The following is a 16,320-nucleotide window of genomic DNA, read 5'->3' on the forward strand; positions in this document are numbered from 1 at the left end:
AACAGGAAACAATGACAGGGCTTTCTTACTAATTATAATATTATAAAACAGGAACGCGGGAAACAAAGGTCTGTCTCGAATAAAAGCCTGTTGAAACACAAACCCAGATGTTTCTGTACCTGAGGTCAATGAAACAACTGGATTCATTTTCAAAAACCTGCAAAACCTCAAATAATGTGTCTGGATTTGTCATTCACACACTAACACACGTGCTGATGCAGCGAAGTTTTAATGATGTGGAATCAAGTGTTTTTATGGGCGCCATGGGCCCAAAGAGAAGGAATAATACAATTTCACTTTGTGTTTTAATTCAGCTGAGGAAATTCTCACAAGGGGAGCCACTAAAGTCAAAGATGGACCACATAAACACGCATGGGGACATTCAAGAGCATGCCGTCCAAAGGAATTATGGGCAGCAAGTGAGATATCATTAAAGCTAGCCCCTGGCACAACCTTCGCACTGACCTTTTAATTAGCAGTTCACCATGGCAGTGAGTGTTTATAAGCCCCTCTAGTCCAAACCCTGAGTCGGGGTGACAGATAGAAACGGGACGTATGCGCCCACTCGCCTCTTTCATTCCTCGCCTTTGAGCCGCTGAACGCCGGCCCATGAAAGGTTTCCTGGGTAACACATGCACAGCCTTGAGCTGAAAGCCAAAGGAAACAAGAGAAGCAGTGTGTCCACAAAGCTCTCAGCCCACCTGAGAGCAAAAACCTCCCTGCGGCTTCAAAGCGTCTTTCTGCCACGTTTGAGATCCGCTTCCCTCAAGTCAGTGGAAAACGTCCATTCACATAAAACCAACAGTGATTTCAGTTTCACACATCTGGATCAGCACTGGAAAATAAGGTCAGTGCAAAAACTGAATGCAAAGTACTGTTCATATCTTTTGTTCATCATCAGGAAAGATAAGTGCAGCAAGTTTCCATGATAAACTACCAAAACAAAAGCCTCTGAAATTTAGACCAACAGTATATTTAACAGTATATCCACTGTTTTTATAGGTTAGTATAAGTTTTTAACATTAAGAAAGTATTAATATGTACAATTAAATTAAATATGAACAGTTCTTTATAAGATACTAAAGTTCTGTTATTTTCCTGGGGCCTCAGGTGACAGAATATTACTATATTGCTATTATTTTACAGTTTTTAAAAACAGTTTTTGAACAGACTTTCATTTATTAAATAAATTACAGTGGAATTGCAACTCAGTAAAAAACCTCCGCCAGTTACAACTTGGGTTACTTGCAAATGTTGAAAGCTAAACTTAAAAACTTTGATATAATTTAGATAATTTAAAGGCTCCAAAGCATTTTAGTCTCACAGTCCATCACTTGTGCAGATTGGACAGTTATCAGTTATCTGTAAGAGCCAAAGGTAAATCTGTCGATAGGAAGCTGTTCATACACATTATCTTCACATGTACAGGTACTGTGCTTCTCTAAGGTGCTGCAAAGTCCCAGGACAAACTGTGGGAGAACTGCTGCTGGCTTAAGGGCAAAGGGAAGTGCTGCAGATACTCATTAGATTTAGGTTTGGTTCCATTTACTGCAATTTCTATGAAGTTCATTGAGAAAAGAAAAAAAAACAACTATTTGTGTAATTTATATTAAAAGCCTCCCCTGTGTATTTGTGTATTTTTACTGCCTAAATCTTTTGCACAGGTCTGTATATCTGAGAGTGATTAAAGTTGAACTTTCCAAATATTAATATCAGACATTTAACTAAAAACAAGTCTTGGCATCTGTTTAACAATATTAATCACTACAAAGTAAGGCAGCAACTTTTTTTTCCCCCCATAGAAATAAACTTTCCTTCAGTTTCCGGTTCCACCTAAAAACTTTAATGAGCTAATTTAGAGCATCATTATATGACTAGTGAAGCAAATGAGGAGGTGAGCAGGATGGTGATGGTCCATATGTCTGCCGGCGTTTGTTTTGTCTCGCAGCCTGCCTCAACATCTGCGTTTAACCCGCTGACAAACAGGAGGAAATGGGACGAATACAGAACCTCATCAGACTCAGAACCCGTCCCTGGCATAATGTGCCACGGTGATGCAATATCCAAGAAAAACAAACACACAAAACTCAATGATGCAGACAGTTTGCAGAGGGAGATTCACCCTATTATTCTGGATAATGTTCATTTCAGGTCCCTGTCAACTGAGAGCAATTCTGATCACAAGCAAAATAAGCACATTCTTGACTTGATCTTTTCAAATACACATTTCATAAACTGACGTGTGACTCTTTCTTTTGTTATTTGGTGCAGAAAATGAGGTAGAAAATAGGACTTTTAATGCCTTGAAGATTTCCAGCCAAACTGCTGTGCGTCAGTTGTTGTCTCAGTGAACAACATCCTCTGTATGAGCTACATGCTGAGCTGTTTGGAAACTCTTCCAAAAACAGTGAAAAAAGCAGAAATCCCAGCGGGACTCCAGCCTGGACACCATGGGGACTAGAACCTTCCTCGACGATCAGCAGCATCTAGAAAAAAGGAAATCCACTGCTCGTCCATTACAGCTTGTCTCTCTGGGGTTAAACAAACTACAATAGACAGGACATTGGGATGCACCAGGTGCAATGCATCCTGGGTGTTATAGGATTTTTCACCTTGGCAGCTTCTGGGAATAAAAAAAAAAAATTGTTCTGGTTTCTGGTTCTGTCTTTTGTAGTTCCCAGAGGCTTTTCACTTTGAAGCCTGCAGGTTTTCCGCAGTATCACCTCCATTTCAGATTTTCAGCATTTCAGCATCAGGATCAGGTGGAGCTGCTCTGTCCTCTCACTGTGGGAACAGGTGAGGAAATCCACCACAACAGCTCACCTCCGTAACTCAGTTCAGACCTGTGCGATACCTCTCAAGGTTGTTCTGTGTGTCCATAAATCTCAGAAGGAAAAGCTGTCCACTGATGGAGCAAGACCATTTACTTTGATCGAGACGTTGCTGAATGAAGGATCCATCCATTATCACCCAATCACCTGTTGGGTGGATTGAGCCTGAGGTGCAATTAGCACAGGTGGTGACATGACACCCACACACTGTACCACAGTAGCTAGCATGTGCCGCATTTGCCTCAAAGGATGCTGGGAAATAGGACAGTGGTCACTATATAGTAGCTTTACACACACTGAGGCCTTTAATCCTCAGCATGTTTGTGTGAGCGCTCACACAGAATAAAATGGGCTTTGATGCACGTTTTACGCCGCTGGCGTTTCTTGGCCTCCATTACTTATGAAGTGGGATATAAGAGCGTATCCTGCAAAGTAAATAGAGTCTCACAAGATAAAGGTTCACAAAACATTAATCATGAAACATTAGCGATGTAATGGTGCTAAAGCCATTTGTCCTATAAAGCGTCCATGAGTCACTTTTAATTGATTACACAGGGGTAATAAGCTAGCTTAGCACAAAGACTGGAAGCAGAGGGAAAGTGTTAGCCTAGCTCCACCAGAACAGAAAACTAAAACGTCAAGTCCATCTTACCTGCTGTACATCTTTTATCACCTTAAAACAGTCTTTATATATAGTTTGTTGACTTACACAAACTTGAACTTACACTCAATAAATATAAAATGAACCAGGTGTCTGTCTGACACCTGACAGGTTTTTTATTTAGAGGAACCACATGTTCACAGAGAGAGTGTGGGTTTTGTGTGTGAAACTGCACAGAGCTGTTGACAAAGACGCAGAGAAAGAAACCTTTGTTGAAATTTGTGTTTCAGTGCGTCCTCGTCGTTGTTAATGAGCTCGGGATAATTAGAGCGCTCTGGGTTTCCTGCAGCTGATGATGTATTCAGCAAAGGCAGCTTGTGTCAAACCTCCTGCCTCACTCTGAGGACCCTGATACAGAACCAAAGAAAAGGCCTCACAATGGGATCCTTGTTTCACATTTGTTTCTGTAACTGTGCGCCACAAAAAGGCCACAGATTGTTCTGGATTATAATTATCTGATATTGAAATGCCTCTGGGAGCCGCTGTGAAAGTTTGAGCTTCCTAGGAAAACTAGGAACCAAGAAACGGCACATTTAAGCTCCTGTGACAGCCGGCACAGTCCAGAAAACTGATTAATTACTGATATTAAGCTGTAATTTGAGGCTGCTTATAGCTAATTTGAATCGGCAGCGTCTGATCTCTTCACTTTCTTATCATCAGCACATTTCTACTATCTTGACATGTAGTACATTAAACATAAGTTTTTCATTACCTGTAATGGAATAAATCTCTTAAATTTGTGAAAACAAAGGTCAGTGCAGCTGCTGAACTCCTGAGCTAAACCTCCCATGACGAGCATCTCTCTCCTGCTCCTCTCCTCGCCAGCTTTGACCGGCGGCCCCTAATGGACACCAAACATTTTATTTGTCTGATGAAAGGTGAGCTGCTGACTACAGACGACTTAGTTTGCTCTGACAACTTGTTTTCCATGTAGGAAGTGTGGAGGAATCCACTTTCCATGAAATATTCACCTACTGTGCAGACTGCATGCAGAGCAGGAAGACACGACTCTCCAGGAAACATGAAAAGAAATGAGAGATGACAAGAACATTTAGAAAAGTTGGATCAATGGACGACCAGCAGCAGGAGGAAAAAAATTGAGGTGAGGCAGAAAGCATTTATGTATTATGAGAGGGAAAAAAGAGAAAGAGTTTAGCGGATGAAAGGTAGAGAAGGAGAGAGAGAAGAGGTTGAGGAGCCGAGGAAGAAGAGAAAGAAAAGCAGATTATCTCCTGCAGGCTTTCACGCTTCTCAAGAAGTAAAAAGACACGTTTTTTTCCCCCCACAGTGACTGATCCGACAGAACGTCAGCGAAAATACAATCCATCACTTTCTCCATTTGATCTGCTGTGCACAAACACAAACACACACAGAGCAGTGTTGTGTTTGAGGAAGAATATCTGCTGCTGAGCTAAGAAGAACACAGCTGTTCCCTGAGACACGTCCTCTTTATTAAAACATTAAACGTTCAGTCTGAGTGGGGCAGGTGAATCACGTCGTCAGCTGTTGTCATGTCTGTTGTTTTGACAGACGACTGAACATCGGGGGGCGGGACGAGTTCCCGGGGGGACAGAAACATGGAGGCACCAAAACCAAACTGGTCTGTGGCTGATATGAGCCTTTCAAAGATTTAAGGATTGTTGAACGTCCTGATGGTCCAAAGGCTCCGAACAACCAGTAGATGAACGAAGCCAGAATCAACTGAACCATCGACCCCATCAGACTAACTCCTTCTTCTTCTGCTGTATTTCCTGCAGATTAAACACCTCACAGCAGGTGGATCCACTTTGGTTGAAAGACACATTTTTGTTAAACTTTGTTATCAGCATCAGAAATAAAAAGGCCTGTGTGGAAACTGTCTGCGTTTGCAGGGAAAACTGTTATTTTACAGGATGAAGGTTGTGGAGTCAGTGACATTTTCAAAGTTAATTTCTTCATTGTTCAGTGGTTTTTGTGTTTCCAGGTCAGAGATTCTTGAACTTGTCACGGAGCTCGTCGCGTCATAAAGCAGCTGTGACGATCACAAACCGTCGTCAACTAATGACACTCCAAAGACAAACAAACAAAGAGCAGCTCTGTGGAAACAAGCTGCGGTAACAGCCGACAGATGCTTTTCAAATCGACATCTGTGTGCAGGTTTTGGAGACAAATGTATAATTAACATCTGTGGAGCTGCATTCGGCGTCGGAGGCGACAGGCTTGGTCTCAGTCAGAGAGGAGTTCAAAGAGGAGTCAGCCCCAAGTTCCCCGCTGACACAGTTGGGAGGTCCCACTTCTCCTCGTAGGGAAGCTCTCGGTCTTCGGGCTGTGCGGCGGCAACACGATGACAACGTGCAGCTTTTTTGTTCTCACACATCAAACAGTCAGACCTGCTCTCCCTCCTTCGCCGAGCGTCTGGTGGCATCTTCAACAAAACTGATTAAACTTTTATTGAGCTGAAATGTGGCTGTGCTGAATCATCAGCAATATTAATCAATAGGGATTTGATTTCATAGGAAATTAATAAAAAATAGATCAAAAATACATAAAAAATATCTCATACATAATGTAGTTTAAAAAGTTTTTAAAAACAGCTGCTCACTGTTGATTGTAATCACAAACAGATTTTGTTTTCTAAGATAAAAACAGAACATGGTATTATCTCTCTTCAGAGATTCCTTTGGGGCATAACATTCATTTATATTTGTCAAATCATTTCCTTGAAATCCTAAAACAAGAAAAACAGAAAGAAATATTAGCTGTTACGTTTGAGCCTGTGGCATCTGCTGTGTGCAGCAGTTCTGCAGCCACCCAGAGTCAGAAACAGTAAAATGGGTGTCACCATTTTACACATGGGTGACACAATGGTGACACAATGGTGTCACCCATGTGGGGTGAGCACGGAAGAGGTGAGTCAGCTGAGTGTGGAGGAGGATGAGACTCTCTGGAGATCAGGCATGGTTTCAGGAGTGGATGAGTGAATGGGTCTACCAGGCAAAGGGCCTATGTGAGAAAGACACAGAAAACATCCACGAGATGATCAACACCTGCAGGGAGATGCAAGATGACTAGAAACAGATGCAAAATGGCCACCAAGACACAAAATATTGTTGAAGATGTGCAAAATAACTACACAAAAAATGCAGACAAAGTGTGTGTCTTTTTCAGTATGGGTGTATCAGTAGGAGGATGGGTGGTCGTAATCTACCCATGAGTCCAGGCCTCTGAGAAAAGACCCTGCAGCTGATGGGAGAGAGAGTTCAAAGACTTCAAAGGCAACTGGACAAGAATAGATATTTAATCTTTGGTTAATAGGATTACCAAGCTGAGGAAATTATTATTTAAAGACATCCTGGTATTTTCTGCTTAGTGCTAATTCAGAGCGAAGGGAAAGGTTCAGTCGAGGAACTTGCACTCTGTTCTGCAGGGATATTAATGTATAATATGCTCCTTTAATCTGCGACTGTCCCCGACAACGAGGTCACCGACTCTGCTCTCTGGGAAACTCTGCTGGCACGGCTCGGCCCGGTGAAGAGCGCCATCTCTGAGTCAACCCACCTGAGCTGGTGCCAGGAACTGAGCTGTCACACGGTTCTGGTCCAGATGTCGCTAACTGATTATGAGCTGGACGCATCAGCGGCAACACAGGAGGAGCAGCGGTGCCATGAGCCGCTGCTTTTCAACAGGAGAATGAAAAGAAGTGAGCAGGAACAGAAGAGCGCTCTCCTGAACACCATCAGCACATTGTAGACGATGACTGCGTTTGAATGGAAACTCATTAACTAAAACACACTAAATCAAATTGAGCAGCTGGGGTTTGATGCAGTGTTTTGCTCGGATGTCTGGACAGAGACAGATGAACATACTTCAAATTTCCAAATTAAACATCCAACAACACCTTTTCACAGTCGGCTGTGTACCCACAGGTGAGTCATCCTCAAACAGGGAGAGTGGAGGCACAATAACCCTCACCCTCCCTCTGTCAGGATCAGATGGGAGACAAAATATTTGAACATTTTTTTTATAATTTCACTTTGTATAAGACACATGCTGCCATACAATTTCACCAAACTACAAGATATTTTCATCATAACCTGGATAATTTCATAATAAAGTTGACAAAGATGCTCAGCTACAGCTGCCAGTAGCATCAGACGAAGAATGTCTGCGTCTCTGTTTTCACTGAAACATGGCAGCAACAACAACAGAGCCAGACATACATTAATCCACTGCTGATTACCTGCAGGCAGGTAATCACAGCTGTCCAGTAAGACTCATGGTGCTGGACAGTGTGTTTATGTGGAGAAGGAAAACTACTGAGTGGGACAGGAAGTGTGACCAGTGAGATGATGTTGACGTAAAAAGATGTAAGAATTAGTGAAATTTTCCTTTAAAGTTAACTCTTTTTCATCTCACACACACACACACACACACACACACACACACACACACACACACACACTGTCTGACCCTCTTAGAGCTGAGTGTGAAATCACTCATCAAGGTGAAGCTATTTTCCCAGCAGCCCACTGGACCAGCTGGTGACAGGCTCACTCCACCTGTCAGCTGTCAGGGAGCTCCGCCCCCTGCAGGTTAACACGCACCTTAACCTGTCGATGGGCTCTGCTGCTACCACAGAGTTTTAATCCATCTGTCCCCCAGCCGCTCAGCACATAGCAGGGACATCTGCAGCCGTTGCCGTGGTAACGGGTGGCAGTGATGTTTTGTTGCAGCCATTAGTGCAGTTCTCTGTGGGCCTCAGTTTACACACATCAGTAACATCTGGTAACATCTCAGCAGCTGGATCAGCGGGTATGGACAGATCCCCCAGAGATGCACCTTTCATTCACCGCCGCCTCCTCAGCCAGACCTTCCTCAACTGCTGCCTCTTTTTTCCCTCTTCACACCTCCTCCTTCTCCTGTCTTCTTCCTCCTCTAGCCACCCAGGTTAACCAATCACAGCCACTGCTGTCTCCATGTGATAACTCTGTGGCAGCTGCAGCAGTTTTCCATCCACCCATTACCTAACCTCCGTGTGTTTGGACTGTGGAACGCACAAAGGTTGGGATTCAAACCCACAAACTTCTTGCTGTGAGGAGACAATGTGACACCACTGCACCACCATGCTGATCAATGTTAACAGGCATCATCACACATGTGGTCTCCAGCTTCCAAGGACACCCCCAGAATCAATTATGAAACACAGGAGAGACACTAAACCTGGACACACACACACACACACACAGCACAAATGTAACAGCCTCTGTGTCCACTCCAGCTCCAGAGGGATAAACGGAGACAGTTAAACACTAATGAGGCTGATGAGGATCATTATTACTGTGACACAATGAGGAGGTTAAATACATGTTAAAAAAAAAAGAGTCAACCTTATTGTTGTGTGGAGATAAAGTGAAAGATAATTTCATTAAACCAACTGTATATTCAATTATGAAGCGCTTTCCCTAAATCTACCCATTAGAAGATAATCAGCTATCGGCCCTAATCAATAGATCTCCTGTGATTATGGCGACGGTTTGCTCCATGCAGCCTGTGGTGCCTGCAGTGGCAGAGGCTTCATGCCGCCACAGATCACTCCTGTTGACATAATGCATACTCAGGCTGCTAATGAAGCCATTTCCATGTGCAGCAGTGTGCAGAGACAACAGCATCGGGAACAGAGATGAAAGCTCATTGATCCCACAGAGGAGCACCAGCTGCTCTCTGCACAGCATCGCGTTATTAATCTGAGGCTTTTAAACGCCTCGATCGCAGCCATTCTTCATGATTACTGCTGCTGTTTACACACACATTAGAGCAGTGTCGCAGGCCCAGGTAAATATGTAGGTACTATGGCAGAAAGGTTATTAAACAGGTTTCCAGATACTGCGTCGGGCAGGAAGAATGAAATTTCCCTATATTTTAGTTATGCTTGTTCTTGTTAATACTTAAACACCGTAAATTGAAGTAGCTGCAGAGAAACTATTTTTCTGTGGTGACAAACTGATTCAGCAGAGTTGCTGTTTGGAAGAGGAAACATGAGCTGCAACATGAAGCTCATTAGGGCTGAGGCACATAATCAATACACTGATACATCCTGAAGCTCACACTGAAACTAATCCATACACAGCAACTGTTCTGCTCTCTGCAAGGGCTCCACAAGATTCTTTACTTACAAAAACAGCACATTTCACAAGTGGGACATTATTTCACATTGCATGTATTAAAATTCACTGAGGTACATGTGGTCTGATACAGAGCTCCAGAAAGGTCACGGTGGGGTAGAAGATGCCAAATCTGCAGCACAAAATATTACACTGCAAGAACAAATTAGTTATGACACTTCGTGATCTCCATAAATTATCACTTATATTATCATTTAAGGCAAGATGGGAAGGTCACCAGCTGCCAATCGCAGCCCCAGCTGAGCCACTAAACCTGAACTAACAAATGCACACACCACTTAGCTCCAACAGACACTACCGCTGATGAATTTCAACGACTTTTACTTTCTAATTCCATGTCAGAGCTCGTCTAGGTGCAGAAACGTTTTAATCAGCGAGGCCCAGCTTCTGCTATAATTACATCAAGAGTCAATTACACAACCTCTCCTCCTGTTCGCACATAACGCACCCCGAGCAGGAGAAACAACTGTTCATCCGGCCCACGCTCAGTCATGCTACAGCTGATACTTCACCACCTTCTGACACCAGATGATCTTTGTCAAGTATCTCACGGTGAAGCTAAAGGGTACCCATGACCATGCTACCAGGAGCAAGACGCAATGAACAGCTCGGCTTCACGCACAAAGAAGATGCTGATATGTTGGGGCTCAAAAATGACATGGTTCTTGGTTAGGTTGTTACCCTGGAAGAGCTCACAAAGGTCCCAGAGGTTCCCTTTAGCTAAAGGTTTTTGGTTCAGTATTTGACATCCTGGGAGTAAGAACAGCCTGGGGATGGATTTGCTTCAGCCAGTTGGATTTTCAAAATAAAACAAAGTCCGTCTCATTTTAAGTTCTAGAGAACACATCCAGGTTTCCTACCTGACTCTCTAGAGATCTGGACAAAGGCCTCGACGCCACTCTCTCCATAGTTTCCCTCAGAGGCGAGCGTGGACACGTAGTTCCAGCCCAGTGCCGTGACGATGTCCAGCATGGCCTGGGCCTGGTAGGAGTCCGGAGGAACCACGCGGGAGAAGAAGTCGTAGCGCGTGTTGTCGCTCAGCTCCGGAGCAGTCGAGGCGTAGCTGATCTGAGGAATCTGTGGAGACACGAGATAAACTGTCAACCCAGCTGTCAACCTGCGGCACTTTAAACCACTTAGATAAGTCTCAACCATCATGGTCCAACCAACAGCAACAACAGAGCTAAATAAACCACGCTGATGTATCGGGTGATGTATTAGCTTCTGGCAGACCTCAGTATTAGTGTACATTTAAAACTGCATTTAAAACTGCAGTACAATATGTCAAATTACTGTGTAGGCTTACGAGATTTAGCCTCAATAAATACAATAAAAACAGATTTTAAGTTTTTTTGAGTATGACAAGGCTCATTTTAACAGCAGCATCAAGTAAATCGAAATGTTTCCTGAGAACATTCTGTAGATAAATTCAATAAAAACATACATTGAATGTTTAAGTGGAACTAGCAGAATATATTTTTCTTCCATTAAGTATGTCCTGATACATGTTTGTAGAAAATACATGTATGTACAATGCAAAGAAGGAAGAAGGACCATTTTGAAGCAGCACTTCTTAGATTTTTTTTGTTGTTTAAAGTACCTCAAAATACTCGAGGGACACAGGAAAGTAGAGACAGCATTTGGACTTTTAAATGTTGTTTTCTCCTCCTCCCAAACAACCCACAGTATATTTGTTGATACTTAAACAAATCGGTTTGAACCTTCAATCCTGACCTTCGCCACCCCTCTGGTGTTCAGTCTCTTGTCAGAGTCAAGTTAGCGAGCTGTGCTGTGAGAATTAGGGAGGCGGATCAGGCCATAGATCCTGCAGCAGACAGGCCGACAGGCCCGGCAGCGCTGGATAATGGTCCTTTAGAGAAGGATTGAAGGGCTGATTGATTTCACTTCAATCAGAGGTCGAGGTGTTGGGCCAAGCGCCGCCTCATCAGGATTCACAGAGAAGAATGGAGACGGACGGCCCCCGGGCCTGACAGCAATACAAATGTCACTCGGTCCAACTCGCTCAGTGACAGGCACCAAATTAAAGGCCTGTACTGTAAATACAGACCTGTCTGAGATCCGACACTATCTGAGGTCCAACACGTCAGACAAGAGCTGCAGTTTATTTTCAAACATGTCCGAGCACCTGACGCTTTACTGAAGTTAAAGTTTCCTCAAATGTTGATGTGATTACTGGAGGTACTGGATATTTTTCATTCAACATAACACCAAAATGGGGGAAAAACCCGAGTCCAAGAGGCTGGGAAAATAGTTTCAGCTAAAGGACAGGATAAACATCTCAAACATCATGTTAGCCTTCAAATATGAAAATGAAAAACCTTGTGTGTACAGGCAGAAACACTAAACATAAACTTATGTTTAATTTCCACATCTGACAAACTCTTTTCCAAAAGATGAAAAATGCTCAGAGGGACAACTCATAAGTTAGTTCTTAAATGTCAAAATTACAACAAATCAAGAAGATAAAGAGGTAAATAACTACATAATTATCATTTGATTGTGGCAGTCAACGCATATAAGAAGAGAACATGAAATCTCTTAGAAAACCTGGCAAACCAACTTGACTGAAGTGTAACCTCTTTTTTTGGAGGCAGATTCTCCTCAGAACAGGAGGGTGATAAAATCAGGATAAAAAAAATAACTGTAGTCAATCCAAACCTGTGAGAGCATCAATCTCTAACCCTCCATCATCTGGCACATATAAAGTTTGAATGTGACTGATCACGTCTCAAATCATGGAGGTGACTGAAGAAGATACCATCTCAGGTGAGGGTGTAGTGGAGGAAGACGACGTGAACTGGTATCTTTCAGCTTCCATTTGGTATCGACTGGTTGCCCACCCCTGCCCAGACCCCAGACCTTAACCTTAACCATCACAGCTAAATCACTAACCTTAACCATAAAAACCAAGTGTTAACTCTCAAACAGGAGCCTGAAAACAGTGAGGACTGGCGAAAATGTCCTCGCACCGACAGAATTATGGTCCTCACAAAGATAGAAGTACAAACACACACACACACACGTTTCAGGCTGAAGGCTGTGTTATCTGCAGCTGCATGAGAATATACCAGGGATCCTCCATGGGCTTTAATGATGCACTGTGGTCCGAATAAACAGCAGCTTCAGTTATCGATGTTCAGCTGATGCGGTTCCATTAAAACACATCAGCTCCTCTTCTCCTGCCTTTAAAGGACCACTATGCCCTTTAATGATAATTGTATGTTAGTGCTGACCTTCTCTGAGCCACATCGCATTGTTCTGTGTATGCCACACATATACTGACCCTGTGCTTTGAGCATGTGGAGGGAACATGCTCATCCCTATTAGTCAGGCATGGAAAGCCTCTGCCAAGAGGCATCCAGGTGTCATCCTGATGAGGTGCTGAATATCCTGCTTCCTCTAGTCAACACAGAGAAACTCATTCACGTTCTATCCATGTGTCCAGGCTCCTGAGTCACTGAGGGCTTCAGGCTGCTTCGGATAATCTCAATGTAAACACATCTCAAGTTTAAGAGGCTGCGAGTTTTCATGTTACAAGTTTATTCAGTTTCGAGAGGTATTTGTGAGACGGGCTCAGATAAAAACGTCGGTTTATGAGCGTGAATGGACAAATAGTGTAGCTGATCTGATTTTAATATCTTCTAAATGAGATCTAATGCCAGACCTGAGTTCATATTTCAGTATGTTTTGCTCCTCAACTGGATATTTCCATCATGTTTTCCCACATTGTTTTCATCACAACAAACATTTTGACTCGAATTTGGCTGAGTGAGATGTCTGGGTAATCATTTTTAAAAGAAGTAATAAAATATGTATAAAAGTGATGTTTCTGAAATAAGCAGCTCACTCCAGCCACGCAGAATTCGAAATGTGTAATTGGACAAATTGCAGAGACTCTTAGAGAAAACTAACTTGTATCCCGCTGGCTGGTTGTGGAGGAGTCCCTGCCCCGACTGGAGGACTGCAATTTTAATTAGCAGCCTAATTGGAAGCCCCGCTGATCAGCTCACTCACATCTCCATCCTCACAGTCGTGCTATCAGCAACTTTTATTTTTCCTGCTGCAGCACCATGCAAGGCTTTTATTTTGAAAGAAGGGTGGACACTCCAAAGTGTTGTCAGACCATTCAGTGGAGATTTTCATAGCTCATCACTGCCAGAAATGCAGTTCAGGAGGTTGTTATCATTGATTAATATGCGCTTGCAGTATTTCAGTGGTCTTTGGAAAAGGAACGAAGAAACAAGGCAACAACAGCAACAACAACAACGACAGCAGTGTCCTTTATTGTCATTATTATCATATGACTATTATCATATCATTAGAGTTTTTCTACAAGAAGAATTTCATCTTGTAGAACAGCACAGATCTGAAGTGGCCTTATGCACTGGCAGGTTTCATCTTGTTTAAAAAAAGGACTGTCTTCCTAAACAGGAAGCGTGTAATGCTGGAGATTGTTTGCTGTCCCAGTGGTCTGGACCTGCACATGGCACCCTGGCAGTGATCATTACCCTCAACACCACATCTTTACTTTAGCCTGGTGAGCCGCCACGCACTGTATCAGACCCAGTCTCCCGCTGAGGACAGATTTATATCTGTCGACGTCTTTACATCAGAGGATGCGTTTGCTGTTTTCCACTGTCCCAGGGTGTTTTCTGCGACAGTGATTGATGCTCGTCATCCTGCGACAGCCTCGAGCTTTCTGCCCGACTGCACGACGGAAGAAGGAATCAATCTGAGGTGACAGCCCACGTCCATCATCTTCCATCACTCCTTGCTTGGATTTTCTTAGGTAAACTAAAACGGTGTTTACTGTCATCTGTGCCTTTCCTGCACAAAAAAACAGCTCTGCCCCAACATAACTGCTGTCTCTGCTGATTCTCTCAACGTTTCTGTCTCACAGTGATCAAATTGAATTCAGGGTGTAGTCAGAATGACTCACTGCCCCAGTGAGAAGCCTCTACTGGAATAACTGAGCAATTTAATGCCTAAATACATTCCCAATTTCTGCCTCACGTCTGTATATTTCTCTACAGAGGAACTTGATCTTTTGTCACAACTGGTCCAAAGGAAAATGAGACATTAGGGGGTAAAAACATTTTATCATCACAGTTTTAATTATGTCACTGTGAAATTCTCTCCCAGTCCAGAGAAGTCCTGACCTGTTGATGCTGATGTGCAGGATCCAAAACCAGTGCACACTTTCCCTGCAGATACCAAGGTCATGGCAGCTCTGGAGTCTGTCCTATAGCTCTTCAGATTGATTTATGCAAACTGTGCCTTTACTGTATGTGTTTCAATTATTCATTTAAGATTGCCAGTGGAAAGCTGTGACATACTATTACTGCTTATTTCTCAGCAGTGGGTGACATTTCCCCCGACCTGTAAAGACACTTAAATTAACGGGAAGTGTAGCTGGAGGGGAACTGGGAAGTAGAGAAACCTCACTATGTAACACCATCACTGCCTGTGATCTCATCTACGTTTTCATTTTAGCATACAGAACTACTGGTTTAAAGTTTCATGCCTTCTTATTAAGCCCACAGACCACACACCCAATACCTGTTTGTCATACAGTCAAACTAGAGCGAGCTGTGTGCTGACTGAGCCAGCCGCATCATTTCTGCCTGTTCTCTTGATTAATACATAATTCATCCAAGCAGAGGAGGAATAACACAAACACTGCATTTTTTTCTTTGATTCCAATGTGATTCAATTGGTTTAAAATTCAAAATACATTTATAAGATCGTACCTTCCCTTTAGTACAAGTTAAACACATCTCTCTGTTTAAAGGATCCTAAAGAAAACAGCACCGTCCAGGAAGTAATGGCACAATCCGATGTCACAGGTCTGTGGAAACTACAAACCTTCAGCACCTGCTTTTGTGACCAGGCTTTCCACTGGAAACTGCCCTTCATCCAGCAGCTGAGCTCAGCCAGAGAAGAGGAGTCAGAAGCTGCTTCTGTGACAGCAGGTTCTCTGATGTGAAGCTCGACAACAGCGTAACGCAGCCTGACATCCACCTGGGTCACATGTGGCTCATAGTGTTCAGTCTTTTGATGCTTAGAGGAGGAAACAGGGTCAACCGAAGTTCAGCGTGTGATTAGAAGAGAACAGAAATGAGAACAGATCCTCCGTCAGCATCAGAGGGGAAAATAAACTGCAGCTGAGCTGAGGAACTTCATGCGTCAGACAACAGAAACTCCTGAGCATCTGCAGTCGAATCATACGGACACTGCACCAGTAACTACACAGACCCAGAATACTTGTCCTGCATTTAAAGTGTTACTGCAGTAAAAGTCCAAAAGTACCATCATCCAAAAGTACTTGGAGTATCCAAAGTAAAAGTACTCATTGTGCAGAATGGCCCATCTCACATGAATGGATCTGATATTATTGGATTCTAATTATTGATGGACTATTGTGTTGATCACTTCAATGTTGGAGCAGGTAAAGGTGGAGCTAATGTCCGCCCAGTCCCCTGAGGACACCGTGCGAGGTGTCCATCACAGCCAGCTGGTCCTGACGCCAGCCCTCACCCGGTGTCAGCCCCGAGGAGCCGCCAGAAGAAAAACCAAATGAGGCAACGAATGTCAGCATCCAGGCCGCCCACGGGGCAAACAAACAAACACCGACACCAGACACTGA

The 16,320-nt window shown here is 43.4% G+C and overlaps 1 protein-coding gene across 2 annotated transcripts in view; it reads right to left on the minus strand.

Annotated features, from left to right (window-relative positions):
• grm8b (glutamate receptor, metabotropic 8b) overlaps positions 1–16,320 on the minus strand; it is an 80,671-nt gene that overhangs the window by 41,223 nt on the left and 23,128 nt on the right. For both annotated transcript variants that reach the window (XR_003295902.1, XM_026310617.1), the window contains exon 3: positions 10,514–10,730. Coding sequence is in view for 1 of the 2 variants with exons in the window: in XM_026310617.1 (XP_026166402.1) it covers positions 10,514–10,730 (217 nt within the window). In the remaining variant the exon portion in view is untranslated. The remainder of the gene's footprint in view (positions 1–10,513; positions 10,731–16,320) is intronic.

Source organism: Mastacembelus armatus, chromosome 6 (assembly GCF_900324485.2).
Source record: "Mastacembelus armatus chromosome 6, fMasArm1.2, whole genome shotgun sequence".
Taxonomy (NCBI): Eukaryota; Metazoa; Chordata; class Actinopteri; order Synbranchiformes; family Mastacembelidae; genus Mastacembelus; species Mastacembelus armatus.